We start from the raw sequence: 20421 nt of genomic DNA on the forward strand, positions 1-20421 counted from the left end.
TTTATTTAATGTGCTTTCCTGAATTTCAAGGAAATATTGAAATTTCTTTTAATTAATTCATCATAAAATCGTGATTCCCTCTTTTATACTTGTATCTACATACATGTACACATGCATATGCATACATTCACTGAGTTTTGACTGAACTCACTTTTTGTGGATCTGATAACCAGTGGGATTGCATTAAGGATAAATTTCATTGCATATATTGTTGAGGAAATGGCCAATAACCCACAATTATCTGGGTCACAGGTATATTAAACTCGTGCCATTCTTGTGACTTGGTATTATCATCTTGACAAGGTTGTGGTGCTTATCATGTTTGTTTGTGTTTGTGAAAGCCACCTAGGCCTTCCATGGTGGGATCAACAGGTCCACCTCAGAATTTTGGTTCACCAATGTCCTTGCAAGTAATAATTTTGATCAGAATTGTTTTGTACACACACTATTCACTCTTTCCCTAGTCAATGTCGGTATTTGACATGAATGATATTTTGCAGTTTAGGCCAGTCATTCCACCACAAACTCAACAGTTTATTCCATCAGCACCTCAGCAGTTTAGATCTGTAGGTCAAGGAATTCCAGCACCCAACAGTATGATGCCTTCTCCTCTACAAACACAGCAAAACCAGTATGCACAATCAATGCAGCATTTCCTTCCTAGGCCGGGCCAACCAGGCCAAGTTGCACCTTCTTCACAAGGAGTTCCAGGGCCCTATGCTTCACACAGTATGCCTGTTGCAGCTGGATTGTCTCTGCCTCAGCAAACTCCTCAGGCTATGAGTACTCATCCTGCCAGCTTCGGAGGCCCTGGAGTGCCGTTATCTTCATCTTATACTGTGAGACATGGCTTGCTGTTTCTTAGTGTTTTTTAGTTTCCTTTTCCCTCATTCATACGACCAGTTCAAGGATCCAAGGCAACTTGATTGTTTATATTTGGCAAATTATATTTGCAGTTTGCAACATCATCTTCTATTAGCCAGCCTCATAGCAATATTAATCTGCCTTCACAATATCAGCAGCCTGTATCACAAATACATACACCGCCTATATCAGCAGGACAACCATGGTTGCCATCAGGGGTCCAGAGTGGACCACTTGTTGCACCATCACTGCAAGCTAGCCAGCAGTCAGTAGCATCTTCCACTGTTACGGTAACATATGGATGCAACATTTTCTCTTTTAGTTAATGCCATTGTTCTTTAGAAAATTTCTCTCTTGATTTTTTTCAATTGCAAACTTCTCTAATTGCTGCTTTTGTTTTGCTGACTTATGTGATTCTAATTTTCTCTCATTTGGAATTCAGTCAGCAACTACTCAAGCTAATTCTAATATTCAGTCTTCCTCAGATTGGCAGGAGCACACTTCTGCTGATGGGAAAAGGTATTTTTGCTTACATTATGCTACTTGCAGTTGCTTGTTTCTGGTTCAGACATCAACTGGTAGTAGATATAAAATCTGGGTCAGATTTTGGTACATAAATTGCCTACGTTGTTGGATTTGGGTCTGAGAAGCACATATATGTGAACAAATTTATCCATTGTCATCAACTCTGGAATTAAATCCAGATCCTTGATTCCAATATGAGATCTGAATTACCATAAGAACCTGATTTAAAAAACAATTCCAGTAGTGTGGTTCAAGCATGACTGGATCCATATCCAACTGTTTGCTTCCTGTATGAGTTTTAGAAGGTTGTTTACTATTTAATTCATTCTTTGGGATCTCATATTTGTCCCATGGTGCGTAGGTATTATTACAATAAAAAGACTAAGCAGTCTAGTTGGGAGAAACCTTTAGAGTTGATGACCCCTATTGAGGTGAGTAATCAGAAAAGTTTATGCGTTATGTTACTCTGGGAAAATTCTCTTTTATTGGTTGTATTATCACTGGATGAATTTGGTTTTAAGGCTGTGGAATTTGGTTACCCTTTGATGTTTTTTACAATTGATGTCTGTACTTAAAATCACAAAATTGTTTTATGCGGACTCTCTGTTTCTTTGCATGTCCTGCCACTGGTTTGTAGATATCTTTTGGAAAGTCAGGAGGAAAATACAACTGCTCTATATGCTTACTTATGAAGGAAGGGCTTCTCTTTTCTCAAGGCAGGCACTCATTGCTATTCACCTTTTCTCTTAACTTGAAGGGGCAATGTACAAATTGGTGGCTCTCTTCTTCCTAAAAAAAGTTCTTATGTTGTGTTTTTGTCTGTTATATGTTCTAACATTTTTATCTTTTTTCGGTCTGAATTCATCTTAGACATTTGACGAGTAATAGCTAGATCTGAATCAGTCAAGAACTAGTGTTGTGAACTGATGTATATGATATTGCTAGCACATGCATGTGTGGAGCTTTGAAGTGGGTGCAAATTTTTTTACTCACTGTAGAGTTTCAGTATGATGATGTTATTTTTTCTTGATATTATGTTCATGTTATGCTGGATATTATAACATTCTGTATTTTTCTCCTCAATTTTTGCATTTTTTATCATTCCTTTCTATTATCATATGCCTCTTCCATTGCTCAGTGAGGCTTTAAGCTTTCTATTTTAGATGTTACTCTCGTAGCTTTCTTTCACACTGAGTTTATCCAATATGATCTGCTCGATTTTGATGGCTTCAAAAAGGGTTTCCAGGTGCACGATTTACTACTTCAATGAGAGGTATGAATTGGCATGAGTTCGTTTTTCATCTTGCAACAACCTGCTTGTACATTACTGGATTGGTGATGGTGATATTAGGTTTGCTGGGAGTTCTATTGAATGGTTTCCTAGCCACCTGCTTTTTGCTGTGTGAGGGAAGATATGTGGTTGTACTATTGGTCAAATTGTACACTTGTCTTATTTTGCTTGGTGTATGTTTTCACTGCTGTGTTTCAATATTAATACTTTTGGCTGATATTGCTTAGCTCACCTGCCTGGTTTCATATTACCCAATCTAATTTTGGCTTAAAAAATAGTGTATTTTATGTATTTTGGGTTTAAATGCCAAAATTTATTTGCACTTTATTTCAACCACCGGCCCCCCATATAGGGCAAATTAGTTTCATATGATTCTGTCACCTTATTGCAAGGCCAATTTTGGCAATTCAGCACCTTATTATTTCAAGTCGACTGCAGGTGGAATGCAGATTATTTCTTGTTTGGAACCATGTCGGTTTTGTTTGCTTTTTTCTTTTTCCTTATTGGTTTTGATTCCAAATATCTGCAAGCATATGGGTAAAAATATTATAGGGGAATCATGCACTAAGCTTGCTTGTTAGATGCAATTTCTGTATTATCTGGAAGACTAATATATCTTTCTACAATCTTTGGATGTCATGGAGTCATGGACAATTCATGAGCATATGCATCAAGAGAGACACTTCTATCTTTCCATTTATAGCTGCTTCTGAATTGATGACTTGTTTTACATTGAGCATTTCATTTCCATCAAATTTGTAAATTTGATGTTGTCTAACTTTCAAATTGTAGAGAAAGGCTAGTTTGCAGCCCATATGAAAAATTTATTATGTGAGGTATCTAGGGCACCACGTCCAGCTTTGACCCATAATATGATTCCGCTCACCTTAAAAAAGAAAAATCCTTGTGTTGAAGGAGAAGGAAGCCTTCCCTTCTCTATGTTGGCAGTTCCACTAACTTTAAAATGTCACTCTGCATGAGACTTGCTTTTGTTTTGCCTATGGTCTGGTTCACAATTAGGACAAGCCATGTTCTAGAAAAAGGAGCTTTCCTTCTCCACATTGGCATTACCACTACATCTAAAATGTCATTATGAATGAAACAAACCTTTGTTTTTGCCTGGGGTCTGGTTCTCAATTAGGACAATGTAAACCAGACCATAGGAAGCAGCTCAAGCATTTACCGATCACCATCCATCAAGCTTTGCTGCAACTACTTGGGTTCTGCTTTGCAAGTCCTTGTCCTTCGTCTCTTCCTATTTAGAGTTACTACCTTAGTTTCCCTATAGTCTTTCATATCTCTTATAACAGCCTCCATCTGTCCAAGCCTTTATTGGTTTTCCTATTTTCCAAATGTCTTCTACTTGTGCCTTTTCATCCATCCTGACCAATATTGTTTTTGTGTCAGTTCTCTTTTTGTTGCTCAGTACAACCATCTTAACATATGCTTCTCTATCATTTGGACTCTTTCTTCTTCCTGTATTGTATTTACCCACTACTCAAAGTTAAGAATATCAACCTCTTATAGAAATGTTCTTTTAGACACTCAAGTATCAACTGAGCTGCTTCCTCTGATAGTCTAATACGTGCCATTTGACCTATTTTCTCTGTTGAAAGATCTCTTTTTATTCTAGAACAGGGCAAATTTGCATCAAAGGTGGACATGAGAGACTTGAAGTTCCAAGTTCTAACTCTAGGTGCCTATAACCAAGTCTTCATTCTGATCTGAATTAAGTTACAATCAATTGCTGCACAGCATGTTTCCGGTGCACATTTTAATTTGCTGTACCCATGGCTATTATGCTGGTATTATGATCAGGAAGTGTGTCATTGCTCATCTATCGTAAAGTAGAAACTGCATACCCTTATGCAATCTTCCCTTTTCAATCTTTGTTTAGAAGTAAATAATTCTACTCATGTTATATAACAGTCGTGCTTTGAATCTGTACCTCTTCGAGCATTAGAAATTACTAGAATTTTAATTTATTTTGAGTTTAATATATTGTCCATAGTACCATTTTTCTGTCGTTATGTTCATACCTTGTGTTCCACAGGGGCATTTGTCATGATGCTTCCTCTCCCTGCAAGTACCAGAAATAAAGGAGTGATGATTTTCTCTGGCATGTCCCGGTGACATAGGCAAAGAGATATATGCATACATATAGACATACATGCACATAAGCTTACATGCACGCATGTATGAAGACAGACATACTTCATTTTAGAGAGAGAGAGATCATTGCACATTGTCATCTCATTTAACAAATATTAGAAAAAATGCACTAATAGATGGGTAATATAAGATACTTTATGTTAATTAAATTATAGTAGCACAAAAATGCTTTCATAAAGTATATTATGAAACACAAAAGCTTCTGTGCAAAATACAAAATATTTTATATATTAATACTTTATTATTGTTATTATTATTATAATATCTATATACATGTTGCTGTATCTTTTAAATATTTTTATGAACTTATGTCCTGTCCATGAATCATGTACATCTAGGGTGCGTTTGAATGTGCGTCCTGCTCGTCGATGGGACTATGTCTGCTCGTCGATGGGACTATGTCCCCGTCAAACAGCGGATGTGCTGTTCTGTGCGTCTGCGCATCCCACAGGACAGGGGCAGGTTTTTAAAAAAAATAAAAAAGCTCATGTCCTGAACAAGAACACTGTCCTGTCTGTCCTGGACAGGGTGTTCTGTCCAAGCCTGGACAAACAGTTAAATGTCCCCCTATATTCCCGTATTTTGTAACACAGATTTTCGATGGTGTTGCACATGTGGGGTCATCTTAGTTTGCATCACGAATGTTTAGGAAACATTAAAGCAGCTGTTTAGTGTCTTTGTGAGAGATATTACATAGATATCCTGATGTCTAAGTCTATATGACCCTGAGTTGATTGCTTAAACTTGTTTGTTTTGTTGTTGCTGTTCTGAATGCTTGATTCTAGGCTCATGGTCTTAATGTAGGTTATATATTCTTGACCAGAGTTACCGGAAGCTTCTTAGATAGGTGTAAAGCCCACTTCCCAGAAACTCGCTTCGGAAGCGCGATACTCCTGGCTTCCGAAACTTGATGAGAAGCTCGATTCTCCCACACTTCTTTTATGCTTTCCACACACTTCATTTATTCTTATATCTTATCTCAGACTACTTTTCATGTTTTTTATGTGTTTCCTCTCACGCTTCTCACTTACTTTTATTTCAACAACAACAACAACAACAACTACGCCTTCATCCCAAAACAATTGGGGTCAGCGATATGAACCAAAAAAGAAATTCATTTTGGGTCTTCCACATGAATCCTTTTCCTCCAATCATTTCTATCCAACGCCATGTCCTTGGTGAGGTTCAAAGCATTCATATCCTTTCCTATCATCTCCATCCAAGTCTTCCTAGGCCTACCCCGACCTCTTTTAACTAATATATTTTCCCATTTCTCCAACCTTCTAACTGGAGCATCATTAGGCCTTCGCCGAATATGTCCAAACCACCGTAAACGATTCTCTCGCATCTTATTTTCAATGGGTGCAACACCTACCTTCTTACGTATCTCTTCGTTCCGAATCTTATCTTTTATTGTATTTCCACACATCCATCTAAGCATCCGCATCTCAGCTACACTCATTTTTTGAATATGATGTCTCTTGGCAGCCCAACATTCCGTACCATATAGTAAAGCGGGTCTAATAGTCGTCCTATAAAACTTTCCCTTCAACCGCAATGGCATTCTACGATCGCACAGCACTCCAGTAGCACTTTTCCATTTCATCCACCCAACCTTTATCCTATGATTTACATCTCCATCAATTTCTCCATACTTTTGAATGATGAATCCCAAATATTTGAAATAATCATTCACCGGTATATCTTGCTCACCAAGCTTCACTACACTCCCATCACTACTTCGTTGCTTACTAAACCGACATTCCATATATTCAGTCTTACTCTTACTCAACTTAAAACCTCTAGCTTCCAATGTCTGTCTCCATAATTCTAACTTAGCATTAACCCCAGCTCTAGACTCATCAATCAAAACAATATCATCAGCAAACAACATACACCACGGTACATTTTCTTGAATTGATCTCGTAAGCTCATCCATCACTATCGCAAATAGGAAAGGGCTTAAAGCAGATCCTTGATGTAACCCAACCGTTATCGGAAAATTGGTTGTCACCCCTCCACAAGTGCGGACATTGGTTACTACTCCTTCATACATATCTTTAATTATACTAATGTACTTGAGAGAAACACCTTTCTTCATCATTGTCCACCAGAGAACGTCCCTAGGTACTCTATCGTATGCCTTCTCTAAATCAATAAAAACCATATGCAAATCTTTGTTCCTCTCTCTATATCTTTCAATAAGTTGTCTAAGAAGATGTATAGCTTCCATAGTTGTTCTCACTTACTTTTATTTGCTTTCTCTAAATTGGCAGTCATCATTTTTAGATCTTGAGAGTGTCTTGTAATTGTTATGGACTACCTGTGAAAATTTTAAAACGATTGGCTTGTAATTGTTATGAACTAACTATGAAAAATTTCAAACTATTAATTTATGGCTGAGAAAGAAGAAGATAAAATGAGTGGCTAAAATGCTTGGAAAGTGTAGACTGTAGAATAAAATAACTCTAGAACAAGCTTCTACAAAAGGGGCCGAGATTGAATGAACCTAACAATAAATAAGCTGTTTAGGATTATTTTGTTTCTTTTGAAACCCATGAATACACATGGTTTTCTTTCTTATATTATAATGTCATTGGATATGAAACCTATTGTTTCTGCTCTCGGATATGAACAGGTGTAATGTTTGGGTTTGTCATCATTCCCCTTCAAGTGGTCATATATTTATACTCCTGCTCTTGCTTTATAAATTTTTTTACACACTCTTCTTTGGCAGGTTAAGTATTGAGCTGCCGTAAAGAGGTGCACTCGGATTATTGGGAGTTATTTTTTAAATCTGTATTGTTTTTTGCTTTTAGGCATGGGCACAAAATGTCCTGTTTTCAACTGTTCACACCAGCACAAGCTGTTATTTTTTAGTTATTTGAACTCATTTGGAAATCTGGCATGAGAACATGAGTTTATTCATTCTATTTCCTCCACAATGAGTGCTTGGGTGTTTTTTATTATCATTTTATAATCTGCCGTTCAACTATTATCATGTTGTATAGCAGATGATATTGCTGAAGAAAACCAGTTTCAAGTATGTAGTTTGTCTTTGATAGTTTTTCCATTATTTGATGACTACAATAGCATAACATGATTAATGTCTGTTATGCTACTTTGCAACTGGATTGATCCCAGCAAATTTGATACAAGTCCTCTGGTGGTTTCGAGTGTGCAAAGATGTTACATATGGGATTTAAACATTTAATTGTATATGGAAATAAACTAGCACATTTTTTTAAATTTCCTTTTTTTTAAATTGTTTCTTAGTTTGCTGCAACTTGAGCAGTGTGTGAATGTATCGAGTTCTCTTGTGGGTTCTGTTTTATTTGGAAGAATGTTTTATTACACGGAAGATGTTCTTTATCTTTTATACTGGCAAGTTCAGTAGCTTTTGCAAACATTGTGTGCCATCTCTGGGTATTCCCCATGACAGAAGCCATTGATGCTTTGACAACTATTGTAGCTGTCCTGATCTGGTGCCAGCAAGTTTAGTGTTGACTGGATAGAACACTAGATTCATTACATGATAATGTGACATCAATGGTTTGAAGCTACTGGAATGGTTAGGGGTTGGAATGCTAATGTTGTTTCTTTATGTCTTAATATATTTTCCTGCTATCCTTGTCTTTCTATTTTCTTGCTGCTTTCTTATCATATCTGTTGCTTTTGCTATAAATTTTTTGCAATTATTTTGATTCCAGGCAAGTTCATTTTTTTGGGTTTTAATTACAGAAACATATATTTTCTTAGATCTATCCTCTTGCTGCCTTTTCTTTTCATTGTCTTGTTTATTTCTTGTCAAATCCATTGATTTTGCTTTTTATTGCAGAGGGCTGATGCATCAACTGTCTGGAAAGAATTTACTACTATAGAAGGAAGGAAGTGAGTGATTACTTTGGCTATTTTGGACTTTTGGTTCATTCTGTCGTCTGTTTTATGGTTGTTTTTCATTTTCACTATTGTTATTCAATGGCAAAATTTTCAGGTACTATTATAACAAGCTCACCAAGCAATCTAAATGGACAATACCAGATGAACTCAAGGTTATTACATGGCACTTTCTCCTGGAGCTGATTTTTTTGTGTGTGTGCGTGCGTGCACATGCGTGTGTGTGTTGTGTTATGAGGGGGTGGCTGGCTGGGTGTGGGTTCATCCATCCATTTGCGGTTGTGCGTGTGTGCCAGGCACGTGCTTGCAGAATTCTTGATTATTATTTCTTTCTGGATGGCTTGTTAATAGCTCTACTAGATATCTGATTATGCTAAACTCTTTTATTTCCTGCCAGTTTGCACGTGAACAGGCTGAGCACATGCATGCGTGTGTTGTGTTTTGAGAGGGGAAGGGTGGGTGGGTGTGGGTTCATCCATCCATTTGTGTTTGTGCATGTGTGCTGGGCACGTGCTTGCAGAATTCTTGATTATTCTTTCTTTCTGGATGACTTGTTAATAGCTCTAGTAGATATCTGATTATGCTAAACTCTTTTATTTCCTGCCAGTTTGCACGGGAACAGGCTGATAAGGTAGCTTCTCAGGCATTGAATCCAGAGGCACCAACAGTGAGTTCATCTGCTCCGGTTACGCCTGTTGTTTCTACCACGGAGATGCCAACTAATGTTGTTAGTTCTGCTGCACCATCCTCCATCATTGCAACATCTGGAGTTGCATCAAGTCCTGTCCTAGTTATGCCAACGATTAGTAACCCCTCAGTACTCTCATCCACTTCACCATCAATGCCTGCAGTATCTCCGGCTGTGGTATCTGCTTCTATTGGGGTTTCGACTTCTCCTGGATTGCCAAATTTCAGTTCTTCAGTTTTTGCTGTCACCCATGTTTCTGCTACCACTGGAACTGCAGCTTCCATGGACATATCTTCTGCAGTATCATCGTATGTGTACTATTAGCTTTGTCTTTTCTCAATGTTATGTTGCTTTCCTTGAGTTTAAAGAATTTCACTTTTAAGATTGCCAATTTTTATTTTCCTTATTGTTGTAGAAATAATTTTGGGAAAATACCCATTGATGTTGCACAAGCTAGTGACGGAACATCGTCCCAGGATTTGGAGGTACTCTTTCATTCTTCATTTTCTAGTCGATCCTGTCATTATCTGGGGCTACTAGGAGATATCGTTCTATGACATTTGTTTTCAATGTTTTTTTTTTTCACTTTTGTTCCCTGAAGCATATTGAACTGCTCTTGAGTGTTCAGGTGTGATGCTGTCATTATATTTTGTCTGCTCAGGCTTGACTGGTTGCTTTTGAATTGCAACAAATTTACTATCTGGCATTTTTTTGCCCTATTTTAACTGCTGTTTACTGCTTGTAGTTTTCATGTATTTTTTATGCCAATTCATTTCACAAAACCATATTTTTTCATTTGGATACTGGAAGACACAATAAGGGTTAATCTTTCTTTTTTAATGATGTTTTTGATTCACTTATTCCATTTGTTTTAATAAATTTATAAAAGGATGTTAGCTAATTCATTTTGTTGGAAAGATGTTTTAACAAGTTTTTGTTGCCTTTTTTTTGTGATATTGGATAATATCACAAGACATCGGTAAACATTTTTCTGTGGACTGAGAAGACCCCTATCTTTGTGCATTTTTTTCTTAACGAAGCTTTAAAAAATTTGTGTCCTTTTCTTTGAGCAAAGGCCATAGTGAGTACTTCTCTCTCTCTCTGTGACATGCAAATCTTGTGCTTGTTTATTTAAATTTTTTGGCATGTGAGAGACAACTTAAACTTCCAAATAGAAATCAAGGGTCCTCAAATCTATCAAAAAGATAATTCAGCTGCTTTTTGTTTGAAGGATTTTGGCTTTAGATGGTTCATTGCGATTATGATGTTCACTTTGCTTGTCCAGGAAGCTAAAAGGGGAATGCCTGTTACTGGAAAGGTCAATGTGACACCAGTGCCGGAGGAGAAGGCTGTTGATGAAGAACCATTGGTTTATGCCACTAAGCAGGTATTTTTCTTATTTTCTTCTTGTTGCTTGGATCCCTAACCATTTAAAGTTGGAGCTTACATTTAGTTGCCCCTCTCCTTCCCCTCAAAACAGGAGGCAAAAAATGCATTTAAGGAGCTCCTGGAATCTGCACATGTTGAATCAGATTGGACCTGGGAGCAGGTAATGTATTATTCAACATCTTTTTGGTTGTTTATTTCATTCGTGATGATTGTTTAAAACTAAAAAGAACAAGCTTCAGGCCATGCGGGTAATTATAAATGACAAGAGGTATGGTGCTCTTAGAACACTTGGTGAGAGGAAGCAGGCATTTAATGAGGTATATCTGTTAATATTTATGGCAAAAAGATGCTTAGTTCATACTTGTTGTTTGAGCCTGCCATCTCGGTTCTCATGGTTTTTCTATTTATACAACACCAACACAACGTGGATCCTGTCAAGTTTTTATTATATTCTTCTCTGAGTATGTTGTACTCTTGATGCTATAGTACCTGGGCCAAAGAAAAAAGCAGGAAGCTGAGGAAAAACGCATCAAGCAGAAAAAAGCTAAGGAGGTTTTTGTAAAAATGCTAGAAGTGAGTTTATTTACTTTAGAGTTCCAATGCCCTTTCTTTTCTCTTTTTTCACCCATGCTGTCTGTATCTCATTTTCTATAGTTTCATATTTATGTTTCTTTCTCTGTCCTTTTTCTCTTATGCAGGAATGCAAGGAGCTTACTTCAACCACTCGATGGAGGTTCTCCTTTTCCTTTGATCTTATGAATATGTTTCTACTTTCTTTCTTTTTTTGAATAGGTTATTTTTGTCTAACTTTAGCTGGCAACTTGGTCATAATACTTTGTTCTTTGCAGCTGAGTCAAATTGTTGAAATCATGTTTCCTGTCTGTTGCAAGCTTTCTTTTTAATAATTTTTCTTGTTATTTACATGTGTAAATTGATAAGTAAATTTAGTTTTAGTTACCTTGCTTGGATTGGGCTCCTCCATTAGGTGCATATTTGGATAATGTTGATTAGGGGATCTTTTGCACTTATGCTTACAGTCAAATAGATTTCAGTTAATGTGTTGCCAGAATTATATATTTGTAGATCTTCTTTTGTGTTTATGCTAACTTGGCATGTCTATGTATCAGTAAAGCTGTCACCATGTTTGAGGACGATGCAAGGTTTCCTGCCGTTGAACGTGCTAGAGAGCGTGAAGATCTTTATGAGGGTTATATTATTGAACTTGCGAAGAAGGTTGAGCTTTTACACTATTTATATGTGAACTTTTTCTTTTTTGTGTCATGCTCATTTTGTATCCTAACTGACATATTTAACCAATGAACAGGCTTGAAGTTTGCACTTTATTAAGCACTCATTCAGTTACCTATGTTGGACAAGCTGCACTTGTTGATTCTTGAATGCATCTCTAGTGGTTTACTTATGTTTATATCACATTGCACTTGGGTTATTATTTCTTTTCACGGTGATTATCTGGTTTTCTCATCAACATAGATCCTACTAAACCGTGGCCTTGGGCTAATTAAGTTAAGTGAATTGTGCAGAGTTGTTGGTGGTGTTATTTTTTAGATTAATTATTGTTAGAGGAACAGAAATTTCTGGGCTTTCAGGTCCTAAACAAGTTCGTGCCTTGCAATGAAATGTTTTGCAGTGCATCATGGATGTATCTATTTGTTCCATTACTTCTTCTGTTACACCCATTTGAGTCAGAACAGAACCGGAAGCCCAAATTCTCAGCATTTGTGAGGTTATTCTATTTACCATAACTCAGTTGTTGGTTGCATGTCTCTGGCTCATTGTCCATGCTTCCTTTCATTCTTATAATGTTGAATCCTACATATTTCACATGAAATTCTTTATGGCCATAGGGCTTATTATCTGGGACTAAAATAGTGTTCCGAAGATAGATGGACCTATGATTTCGTTGAAGCAGGATCACCCTGATGTTAGTTCAGATATGGTTGCTTGGGAATTCTTGAGATTGTGTATAGCCATGATTGAACTGTTTTGGGTCATCTACAGCTGTTTATAATTGCTAGCAAATCTTATCCCACATTGTTGCATCAACCCATTGCACCAGTATCATAATTCTCACAATTGCAAACTTACTACAGACTCTAAAGGTATGATGATGACAAGCTGCTACATCCTTTGTGAGGCAAATTGTGTAATTCTTTTGGAATTTTTTGTCCTTTTGTTGCCCATACCACAATTTTTGGAGCATTATATGGCCATTTCCCACTTATTGAGGATTTCTGTGCGGTTCTATTGGCAAGACAAATTGCTCCTAAAGTACATAAATGGACATGCTTGTGAAACTGGTGGCTTAATTCTGCTTGGTGTTTCATGTTACTGGACGAAAATGCTTGAATTTTGAAGTAAAATCCTCTCTTAGTAATCTTACTCCAGCAAATTATAAATGATTTGTCCCTTGCAACTTCCTAATTGAGTTGTCTCTGTTCTGTTGATGTTTCTCGCTCTTTTACATGTCTTCTGCTACATTATAATGTCAAGGAGGCCAGCTGTTCAACTAAATATGTCCAATTAACTTTTCAACTGGTGGATGCCCTGATGTTTTTCTGATTAATCCTGTTGAATGGTATCTTTGTTGCTGACAACATGCATAAGATGATTCTTAATATCAATGTAAATGAAGTTGATTTGAAAGTGTGTACAAAATGATCCTAAAACTACGAGTGATCTATTTTTGTGATAGAAATCCTTTTTGTTTAAATTTTTTAAACTCTAGCTGCTTGATTTTTTTAATATATCCATTTTTACCAATTCAATGAGCATTTATGAATGTCAATCATGGGTTCACAAAATATTGTTTTCTTTGCTAAAATAGTTAAAGTTGCTTAGTGGCTCTTAAATATCAAAGAAAAAACAGTTCTCGTTGTTTGTTGTGGTTCATTAATTTTCTTTCTGGAAGCAGGAACGTGCTAAGGCTCTTGAGGAGCATAGGAGGAACATCATGGACTACAGAACATTTTTAGAATCTTGTGACTTTATAAAGGTAGTGAAACTTCTCCACATTGTCACAAAAGAACTTCCATTGTTAACTTTTGGTATTTGGGATTGATGATTATATATGACCTGTAAAGGCAAATAGCCAATGGCGAAAAGTTCAAGATCGTCTTGAAGATGATGAGAGATGTTCACGTCTTGAAAAAATTGATCGCCTGGAAGTTTTTCAGGTAATGTCGCCTTATATTTGTTTAAATTTTGTGCAAAATGTCAGGAAAGAGATGATGGACTAGAAGCTATGTCACAGGGATTCGGCTAGGAGGGTGCCGCACCCGCGTCGACGCGACTCGACGCGGGTGCGGGTGCCGCACCGGGTGCGGTCAACTCGATCCTGGGTGCGTTGACCGCACCCAGGATCATTAATGTCCATTTTTACAAAAAAAAAATTGCCCAAATGGGCTTCGAATTTTTTTTTAAAAAACTTTATGCTAGTCTGTCAGCTGCTGACAGACTAGCATAAAGTAAGTTTTTCAGTTTTCACGCACAGCTGCTGACAGCAGCTGCCTGACAGCTGCAAAGTTTAAAAAAAAACCCCCGCCTATTCCCCAACCCCCTTTATATATATATATATATATATATATATATATATATATATATATATATTACTTATTACATTTTTGCCCCTGCCGCACCCCGCACCCGGGTTTTGGAAGTGCCGAATCCCCGCACCCGCACCCGCGCCCGCACCCGCACCCATGTGACATAGACTAGAAGTTTTTTCTGGTGTTATTAGCTTGTATTAGTTATTTGTCTGTTTTTTTAACTAAGTTTGGCTTCCATCTTGCTGCAGGAGTATATAAGGGACTTGGAAAAGGAAGAAGAAGAGCAGAGGAAATTACAAAAGGTGTCGATGCTGATGTTGTTTTCAATTATGTAATTATGATATGTTTGAGTGCCACTCTGTCACAAGTGCGGGTGCGGATGTGGGTGCGACACAGCAGTTTAAAAAATTTTTGGTGCGGGGGTGCATATATATATATATCGTGTGTGTGTGTGTGGGGGGGGGGGGGTAGGGGTGTCAACTGGTCGGGTTTACCCAGATCCGACCTGTACCAAACCCTATAGGGTCCGGGTATGGTGATAAATAAGAAGACCTGATTAAGACCCGGGATCTGGACCCAAAGGTCCGATTAATATATGGAGCCGGGTATAGTTTGTGAAATTTTATACCAGACCCGGCCCCGGCCCGAGTTCCGATTAAGACCTGCATTTTTTCAATGTAAAAATGATAAAAGATATTATTTTACTGGGTATGGAACAGGTCTGGTTCATGTAGTTCTTATCGGGTCCTTGTATGGTTTCTCTTATGATGGGTCCGATTAGACTCGGGTCTGAACCTGATACCATACCCGAAAATTTGGTCCAGGTCTGATTCCACCTGGGTTCGAACCAAACCCGATCCGTTGACACCCCTATGTGTGGGTGCACTTATAGGTATTTATGTATATACTATAGATAAAACTGGGCTTGGTTAGGGTTATAACTGAGTCCAGTTTTAAATAGAAATGGACCCTGGTGTGGTTGACCACACCTGACACTGCAGAAGCCGTGTCCAAGTATTGCACCCGCATGAACGCGGGTGTGTGCGTTAACCTTTTAGAAGAGTCTGTGTTGCATAGGTCCTATTTCTGGCCCATCTTTTCAAGGAACATTTTGACAAATCCTTGTGAATGCCACAGGAGCAAGTCAGACGAGCGGAGCGCAAGAATCGTGATGAATTCCGTAAATTAATGGAAGAACATGTATCTGCTGGAATTTTAAATGTCAAAACTCATTGGCGGGACTATTGTATGCAGGTACATTATTCATGATTTCATGTGCTTATTTCAGTAATAAGTCATAGGATATGCTATATGTTTCTCTCTCTGGCTTCTTAATGTATTTATTGTGCTGCTTACCTAGTGTTGGTTTTGCAGGTTAAAGATTTACCTGCATACTTGGCAGTTGCGTCAAATACCTCAGGATCAACACCAAAGGATTTATTTGAAGATGTTGCAGAGGATCTTGAAAAACAGGTGATTGTTTAATTCTATCAAACTTGCTGTGGCATTTGTCCTCTCATTACCAGTGAACATAGAATGCATATTTGTCTTAGTAAAAGAAAGTTCCAACTCAACTGCTGCTTTATTAGATGTATTTTGGTGGCAATTAAGAATATACTGTACTTTAACATTAATTCATATTACGGGGTTTGTTGAGGAAATGCCTTTGTTCAGCTGTGTGTAATACCCCTTTTGTTTTCTTTTTGTATCATTTTGTACATATTATTATAGTATAGGGGTATTACTGTAAATTAGCATGTACCCCACTACTACTTTTGTAATTTGTCTTGTAGTGGGCTCTATGGGAGTCGACACCTCCTTTTTATTGTTGTAACCCTCATTTTATTCTAACTTAATGAAGTGGGGTTTCATTGTGCCTTGCTTTGTTCTCTCTCTCTCTCTCTCCATGTTCTCTCTCATTCTTCTTGTGCCATTAACAGGATTGATGCCTCTAATCCCAAATACACTGGCATATATTGCATGAGAAATTTGTATAGAAAATCTTTCTGTTGGCAGCAATGGTGCCTTTTTTCTTTACCCCTTTCTCTGTCTCCGTGTTGTCATCTATCATGCATGCAATTCAGGTCTACTGTTGCTGATATTTTTTTTATGCTCCATCTTGTCAACACGGCTTGTGTAATGAAGGTGCTATTGCTTGACCTAGCTTTTTATGGGTACAATCTAGATGCTGAAAAGGTGATTGTGTTGCGATCCCTTACTCCAAGCATGCCTTTCATTGTAGATGGTGTTTTTTGGTTGTGGTTATGGGCCATTGATTGGGTAATTTGGATGTTTTGGACTCAAATTTGTGACCTATTAGCAGCCGCTCTTGAAAAATGTCGGAAAGAACGAGTATTCAGACTCACGTCCCCCCTTTCCTTCTTTTCTTTCTTTCCTTCCTTTCTTCCTTCCCTCCCTCTTTCTCTTCCTTCTTTCTTTCCCTGTTGACACCACCTGTTGAGAACTCAAGAATATATGAGGTCAAGGTCAAAAGACCCCCTTACGTTTCTTAAAAGTTTTAAAAGGTAACCCTAAACCAAAAAGTTATACATTTAATACCAAAACTAACCTAGTAAAAAATCAGTAATGACATACATATCCCCTTTTTTTAAAAAATCACCAAATGCCCCTAACAGTTTTAAAAAAACCCAACTGCTGCTGGGTTGCAATGTTATAATATCACGATATATATAAATTTCTGATATTTTGAAAAATCATGATATTTTACCTTTAATATTGTTTTCCCATTTTACAGCTTTAATATTGCAATATTTTCAAAATATCGGCGATGTCTGTGATTATAGTATGATCTATCAAATGCTGCAACGTCCTGTTATTTTGTTTTATCATTGAAATATGTCTTTATTTTACTGCAGTATCATGAAGACAAGATGCGGATCAAAGATGCATTGAAGACGGGAAAGGTGGGTCATCTTGTTATTTTCAGTGATAATATTCTGTTAATAATAACATTTTCTAACTGGGTTTGTCAACAGTTTACCATGACATCAACTTGGACATTGGAAAGCTTCAAGGATGCTATTTTGCAAGATGGAAAACTTTCACCAATATCAGAGACAAACTTAAGGGTGAATGTAGTTTACATTTATAGAACTATATTTATTATCGGCTTTCTGCTTCAGGATTCATGTGTGGCTTGGATAAAAAGGTTGTCTAGCAATTTTTGTGTTTTTAACAAATTTTTGTAAGCATGTCAGAAAATGAACACTAAGACACCGTCACCTGGGTGCGGGTATGGGTACGGGTGAGGGTACGGCACACGTCCAAAAAATGTGGGTACTGGGACACATCTATATATATTAAATATGACATAAATACAAAATAATCTAAAATATATATGCTATATCTAAAATATACATTATATACTGAAAATATAAAGTTATAAACTGAAAATATAATTATAAATTATAAATTGAATACAAACTTGTATGTACAGAGGGTAAAATGGCGTGTCCAGGTCGGCGTATGTCGACACGGGTTCAGAGGAAAAAATGCAGTGTCCGTGTGACATAGCTAAGACAAGAACAAGTGGCAGCTAGAAGCTGTTATACTGACAGAAAAGTCAAAAAATCTAGGTGCATAAATTTTGTTGTTTGATGGCATCATCTCTGCTGGGTTGTACAAACTAACGCTTGAAGTTTTTTCTTTTTTGTTTTCTCAGTGGCCACCCTACGAATGATTGACACTATTCTAAAGTTGCTTTGTTGATCATGTTGGATATTGTACATAATACTTATCTACTTTTGCAGTCCAGATAACAAATCAGTAGTTACAAGAGAATGTCATATCTACTTTTCATCATACTGCTTGGACATTATTTTCGCCTCCATTTAACTTTCTAACGTGCTGATCTTATATGCCATATTTGTACACCAAGATTGCATTAGGAGTTAAGCATGATCAACATTGTTGATTTTTTCAATCGATCCTGTTGGTTTATGGAGTTTCATCCAACTCCATTCTTAGCATCATGAAAAGATCATAGAAAATTAGAAATTACCTATTTTCTTATCAATGTCACCCATCAAAGGTTCAGTGCTTATTTGTTCATAGTGATTTTAAAGATCAGTATACACCAACATCTTGCATCTGTTTGGGGGCTGAGTTTGTCAATGCAAAGTGTATATGGTGTTTGTGTTTGCAAGCATGGCTTATTCTAACTGCCCATGGCCTTCAAGCACATTTTTGGTAGCCATATGTTTTTGTAATGTTATGGTGTGTTTCGTTGCTTGTTCAAGTTGGACAGTCTAGACACTGCTGACCCAGCACTGGTAGTTACACGCATGTCCTTGTCCACGCTGTGCAAATCAAGTATACACATCAAATTAATAATTTAAACAAAAAAAACCTAAATCTAAGCATGATTGAGTCGAAATTACCAAACCCTAACCCCAAAAGGGTCGGCCAACACAAAATCTACACACATCCCCAAAATCAACACAATACTTGAGCAATACAAAGAAAATTCATCAAACTATATTTTGTTAGATGGAATCCCTAATTCAAGGGTCGGCCTACATGGAAAAAACTCCGTTTCCAGTAGAGAGAGAGAGAGAGAGAGACTTGACTTGAACTCGGTTGGGAGAGAGAAAGACAGAGAAATGGGAAGAATAGAGGTGGAGGAAAAGCATACCTTCGACGGAGCTTGCCACCGAAGGGTGAATTTCTCGCTGGAACGGTTGGTTGCTGGGAAATGCAGGAGGAAGAAAGGGAGAGGATGGGGGAGGGGGTCCTGACTTACAGTCGCTTGGGTCTTAACTCTTTCATAATTTGAATTTGATATCCTCTCTCCTTGATTTCTACATTCGTCACCCCTGGTACATCGTGGAACCTTTTGCTTTCTAGATTGGTCATCATCATCCCCATGGAAACAGCAAACTACTTCAACTTGGAGAAGAAGGAAGGTCAAGTTTGTTGAGATGTATGTGTTTTACCCTTTTTGTTATGCTATCCTTTTGTATTTATATATATGATTATTTATAGGGGTATTCTTGTACTCTTACTTTAGTTGTTGAGTCAAACTTTTTTGTCTTTTAGTGTAATAGAGGCACACCCCTCATATATAACATTGTAACCTCTCATTTTAGAATTAATGAAGTTCTCTCTTTGAGTGCTTCTCATCCTTGTCTCTCTTGTGCTTCTTCTTTAGTGGCTGATATGGTATCAGCGCCATATCTCCCTTCCAAGGAGGATTGAGGACGTAGTCTGGATATAGAGAAAGCTTCATTCAGGTGCTCATTGTAAGCTGCATCGTTGCCTACTCTCGAAAGTGCTGACATCAGCAAGGTCAATTTAGTTGGTGAGATTTGGGTTAATTGGTGTGGGGGTTTAACAGTTCTTGATTTCTGTTAATCAAGAATCAGGTTGATTGGAGCAGTTTCGGATTTGTTATGAATTTTCTTAAAATTTCTGGAAATAGTGGTAAAGTGTGACCACTTTTGTTTCTTCCACTCAATCTGATTTGATAGATAGGTTTTGATGTCTGCAAATTGATGTGTGGAGGTCGTTTTTATATAAGAATGTTATGCAAGTGTCTGGTGAGAGTTTTTGATATATTTGGTAAGATTTGTCATCATTTTGGAGGGTTCCCATTTGACGGTAAGGTAAATCTTGCCTATTAGTGGCATCGACTTCCTTATTTTTGTGTGGTTTTGGTCGGATTGTTCTCTGGTTGATATTGGGTGTGAACGACAGTGTTTTGCTTTATCTGATTGCTCACTGGTTTGTGTTGGGTGTGAGCAATAAACTCTCTCTTGATTTTAAACATGGTAGCAACTGGCTGAGTATGCTGTAGTAGTTCTTGAGACATTGCTGCCTCTGTTACATATCTATGTACATCATATCTGATTGATATAGCAGATGTTCTTCATCTTCTTGATATCAATGCATTGATGGGTGTGTTTCTTGGAGTGTTCTGAAGTGTAGTGTAGTGTGCTGAAGCATATTACTGCTGAGATACACGTTCTTGTGTTCTTGTTTTGCTGCTGTTAATTTTGTACAGGGCATCT

General features: G+C 37.4%; 1 protein-coding gene across 5 annotated transcripts in view; it reads left to right on the forward strand.

Annotated features, from left to right (window-relative positions):
• LOC149823127 (pre-mRNA-processing protein 40A-like) overlaps positions 1-20421 on the forward strand; it is a 49764-nt gene that overhangs the window by 1593 nt on the left and 27750 nt on the right. For 3 of the 5 annotated variants that reach the window (XM_090018649.1, XM_090018651.1, XM_090018650.1), the window contains 23 exons: positions 174-252; positions 342-410; positions 501-839; positions 957-1154; positions 1307-1383; positions 1751-1820; positions 8691-8743; positions 8847-8904; positions 9357-9745; positions 9853-9922; positions 10723-10824; positions 10918-10986; positions 11066-11143; positions 11313-11399; positions 11525-11559; positions 11954-12059; positions 13759-13839; positions 13928-14020; positions 14641-14694; positions 15530-15646; positions 15767-15865; positions 17269-17316; positions 17389-17481. In XM_090018649.1, the coding sequence (XP_089874775.1) occupies positions 220-252; positions 342-410; positions 501-839; positions 957-1154; positions 1307-1383; positions 1751-1820; positions 8691-8743; positions 8847-8904; positions 9357-9745; positions 9853-9922; positions 10723-10824; positions 10918-10986; positions 11066-11143; positions 11313-11399; positions 11525-11559; positions 11954-12059; positions 13759-13839; positions 13928-14020; positions 14641-14694; positions 15530-15646; positions 15767-15865; positions 17269-17316; positions 17389-17481 (2418 nt within the window). In that variant the 5' untranslated portion in view covers positions 174-219. The remainder of the gene's footprint in view (positions 1-173; positions 253-341; positions 411-500; positions 840-956; positions 1155-1306; positions 1384-1750; positions 1821-8690; positions 8744-8846; positions 8905-9356; positions 9746-9852; positions 9923-10722; positions 10825-10917; positions 10987-11065; positions 11144-11312; positions 11400-11524; positions 11560-11953; positions 12060-13758; positions 13840-13927; positions 14021-14640; positions 14695-15529; positions 15647-15766; positions 15866-17268; positions 17317-17388; positions 17482-20421) is intronic. The other 2 variants (XM_090018652.1, XM_090018653.1) reach the window with 1 other exon arrangement.

Source organism: Nuphar pumila, chromosome 10 (assembly GCF_984573655.1).
Source record: "Nuphar pumila chromosome 10, dmNupPumi1.hap1.1, whole genome shotgun sequence".
Taxonomy (NCBI): Eukaryota; Viridiplantae; Streptophyta; class Magnoliopsida; order Nymphaeales; family Nymphaeaceae; genus Nuphar; species Nuphar pumila.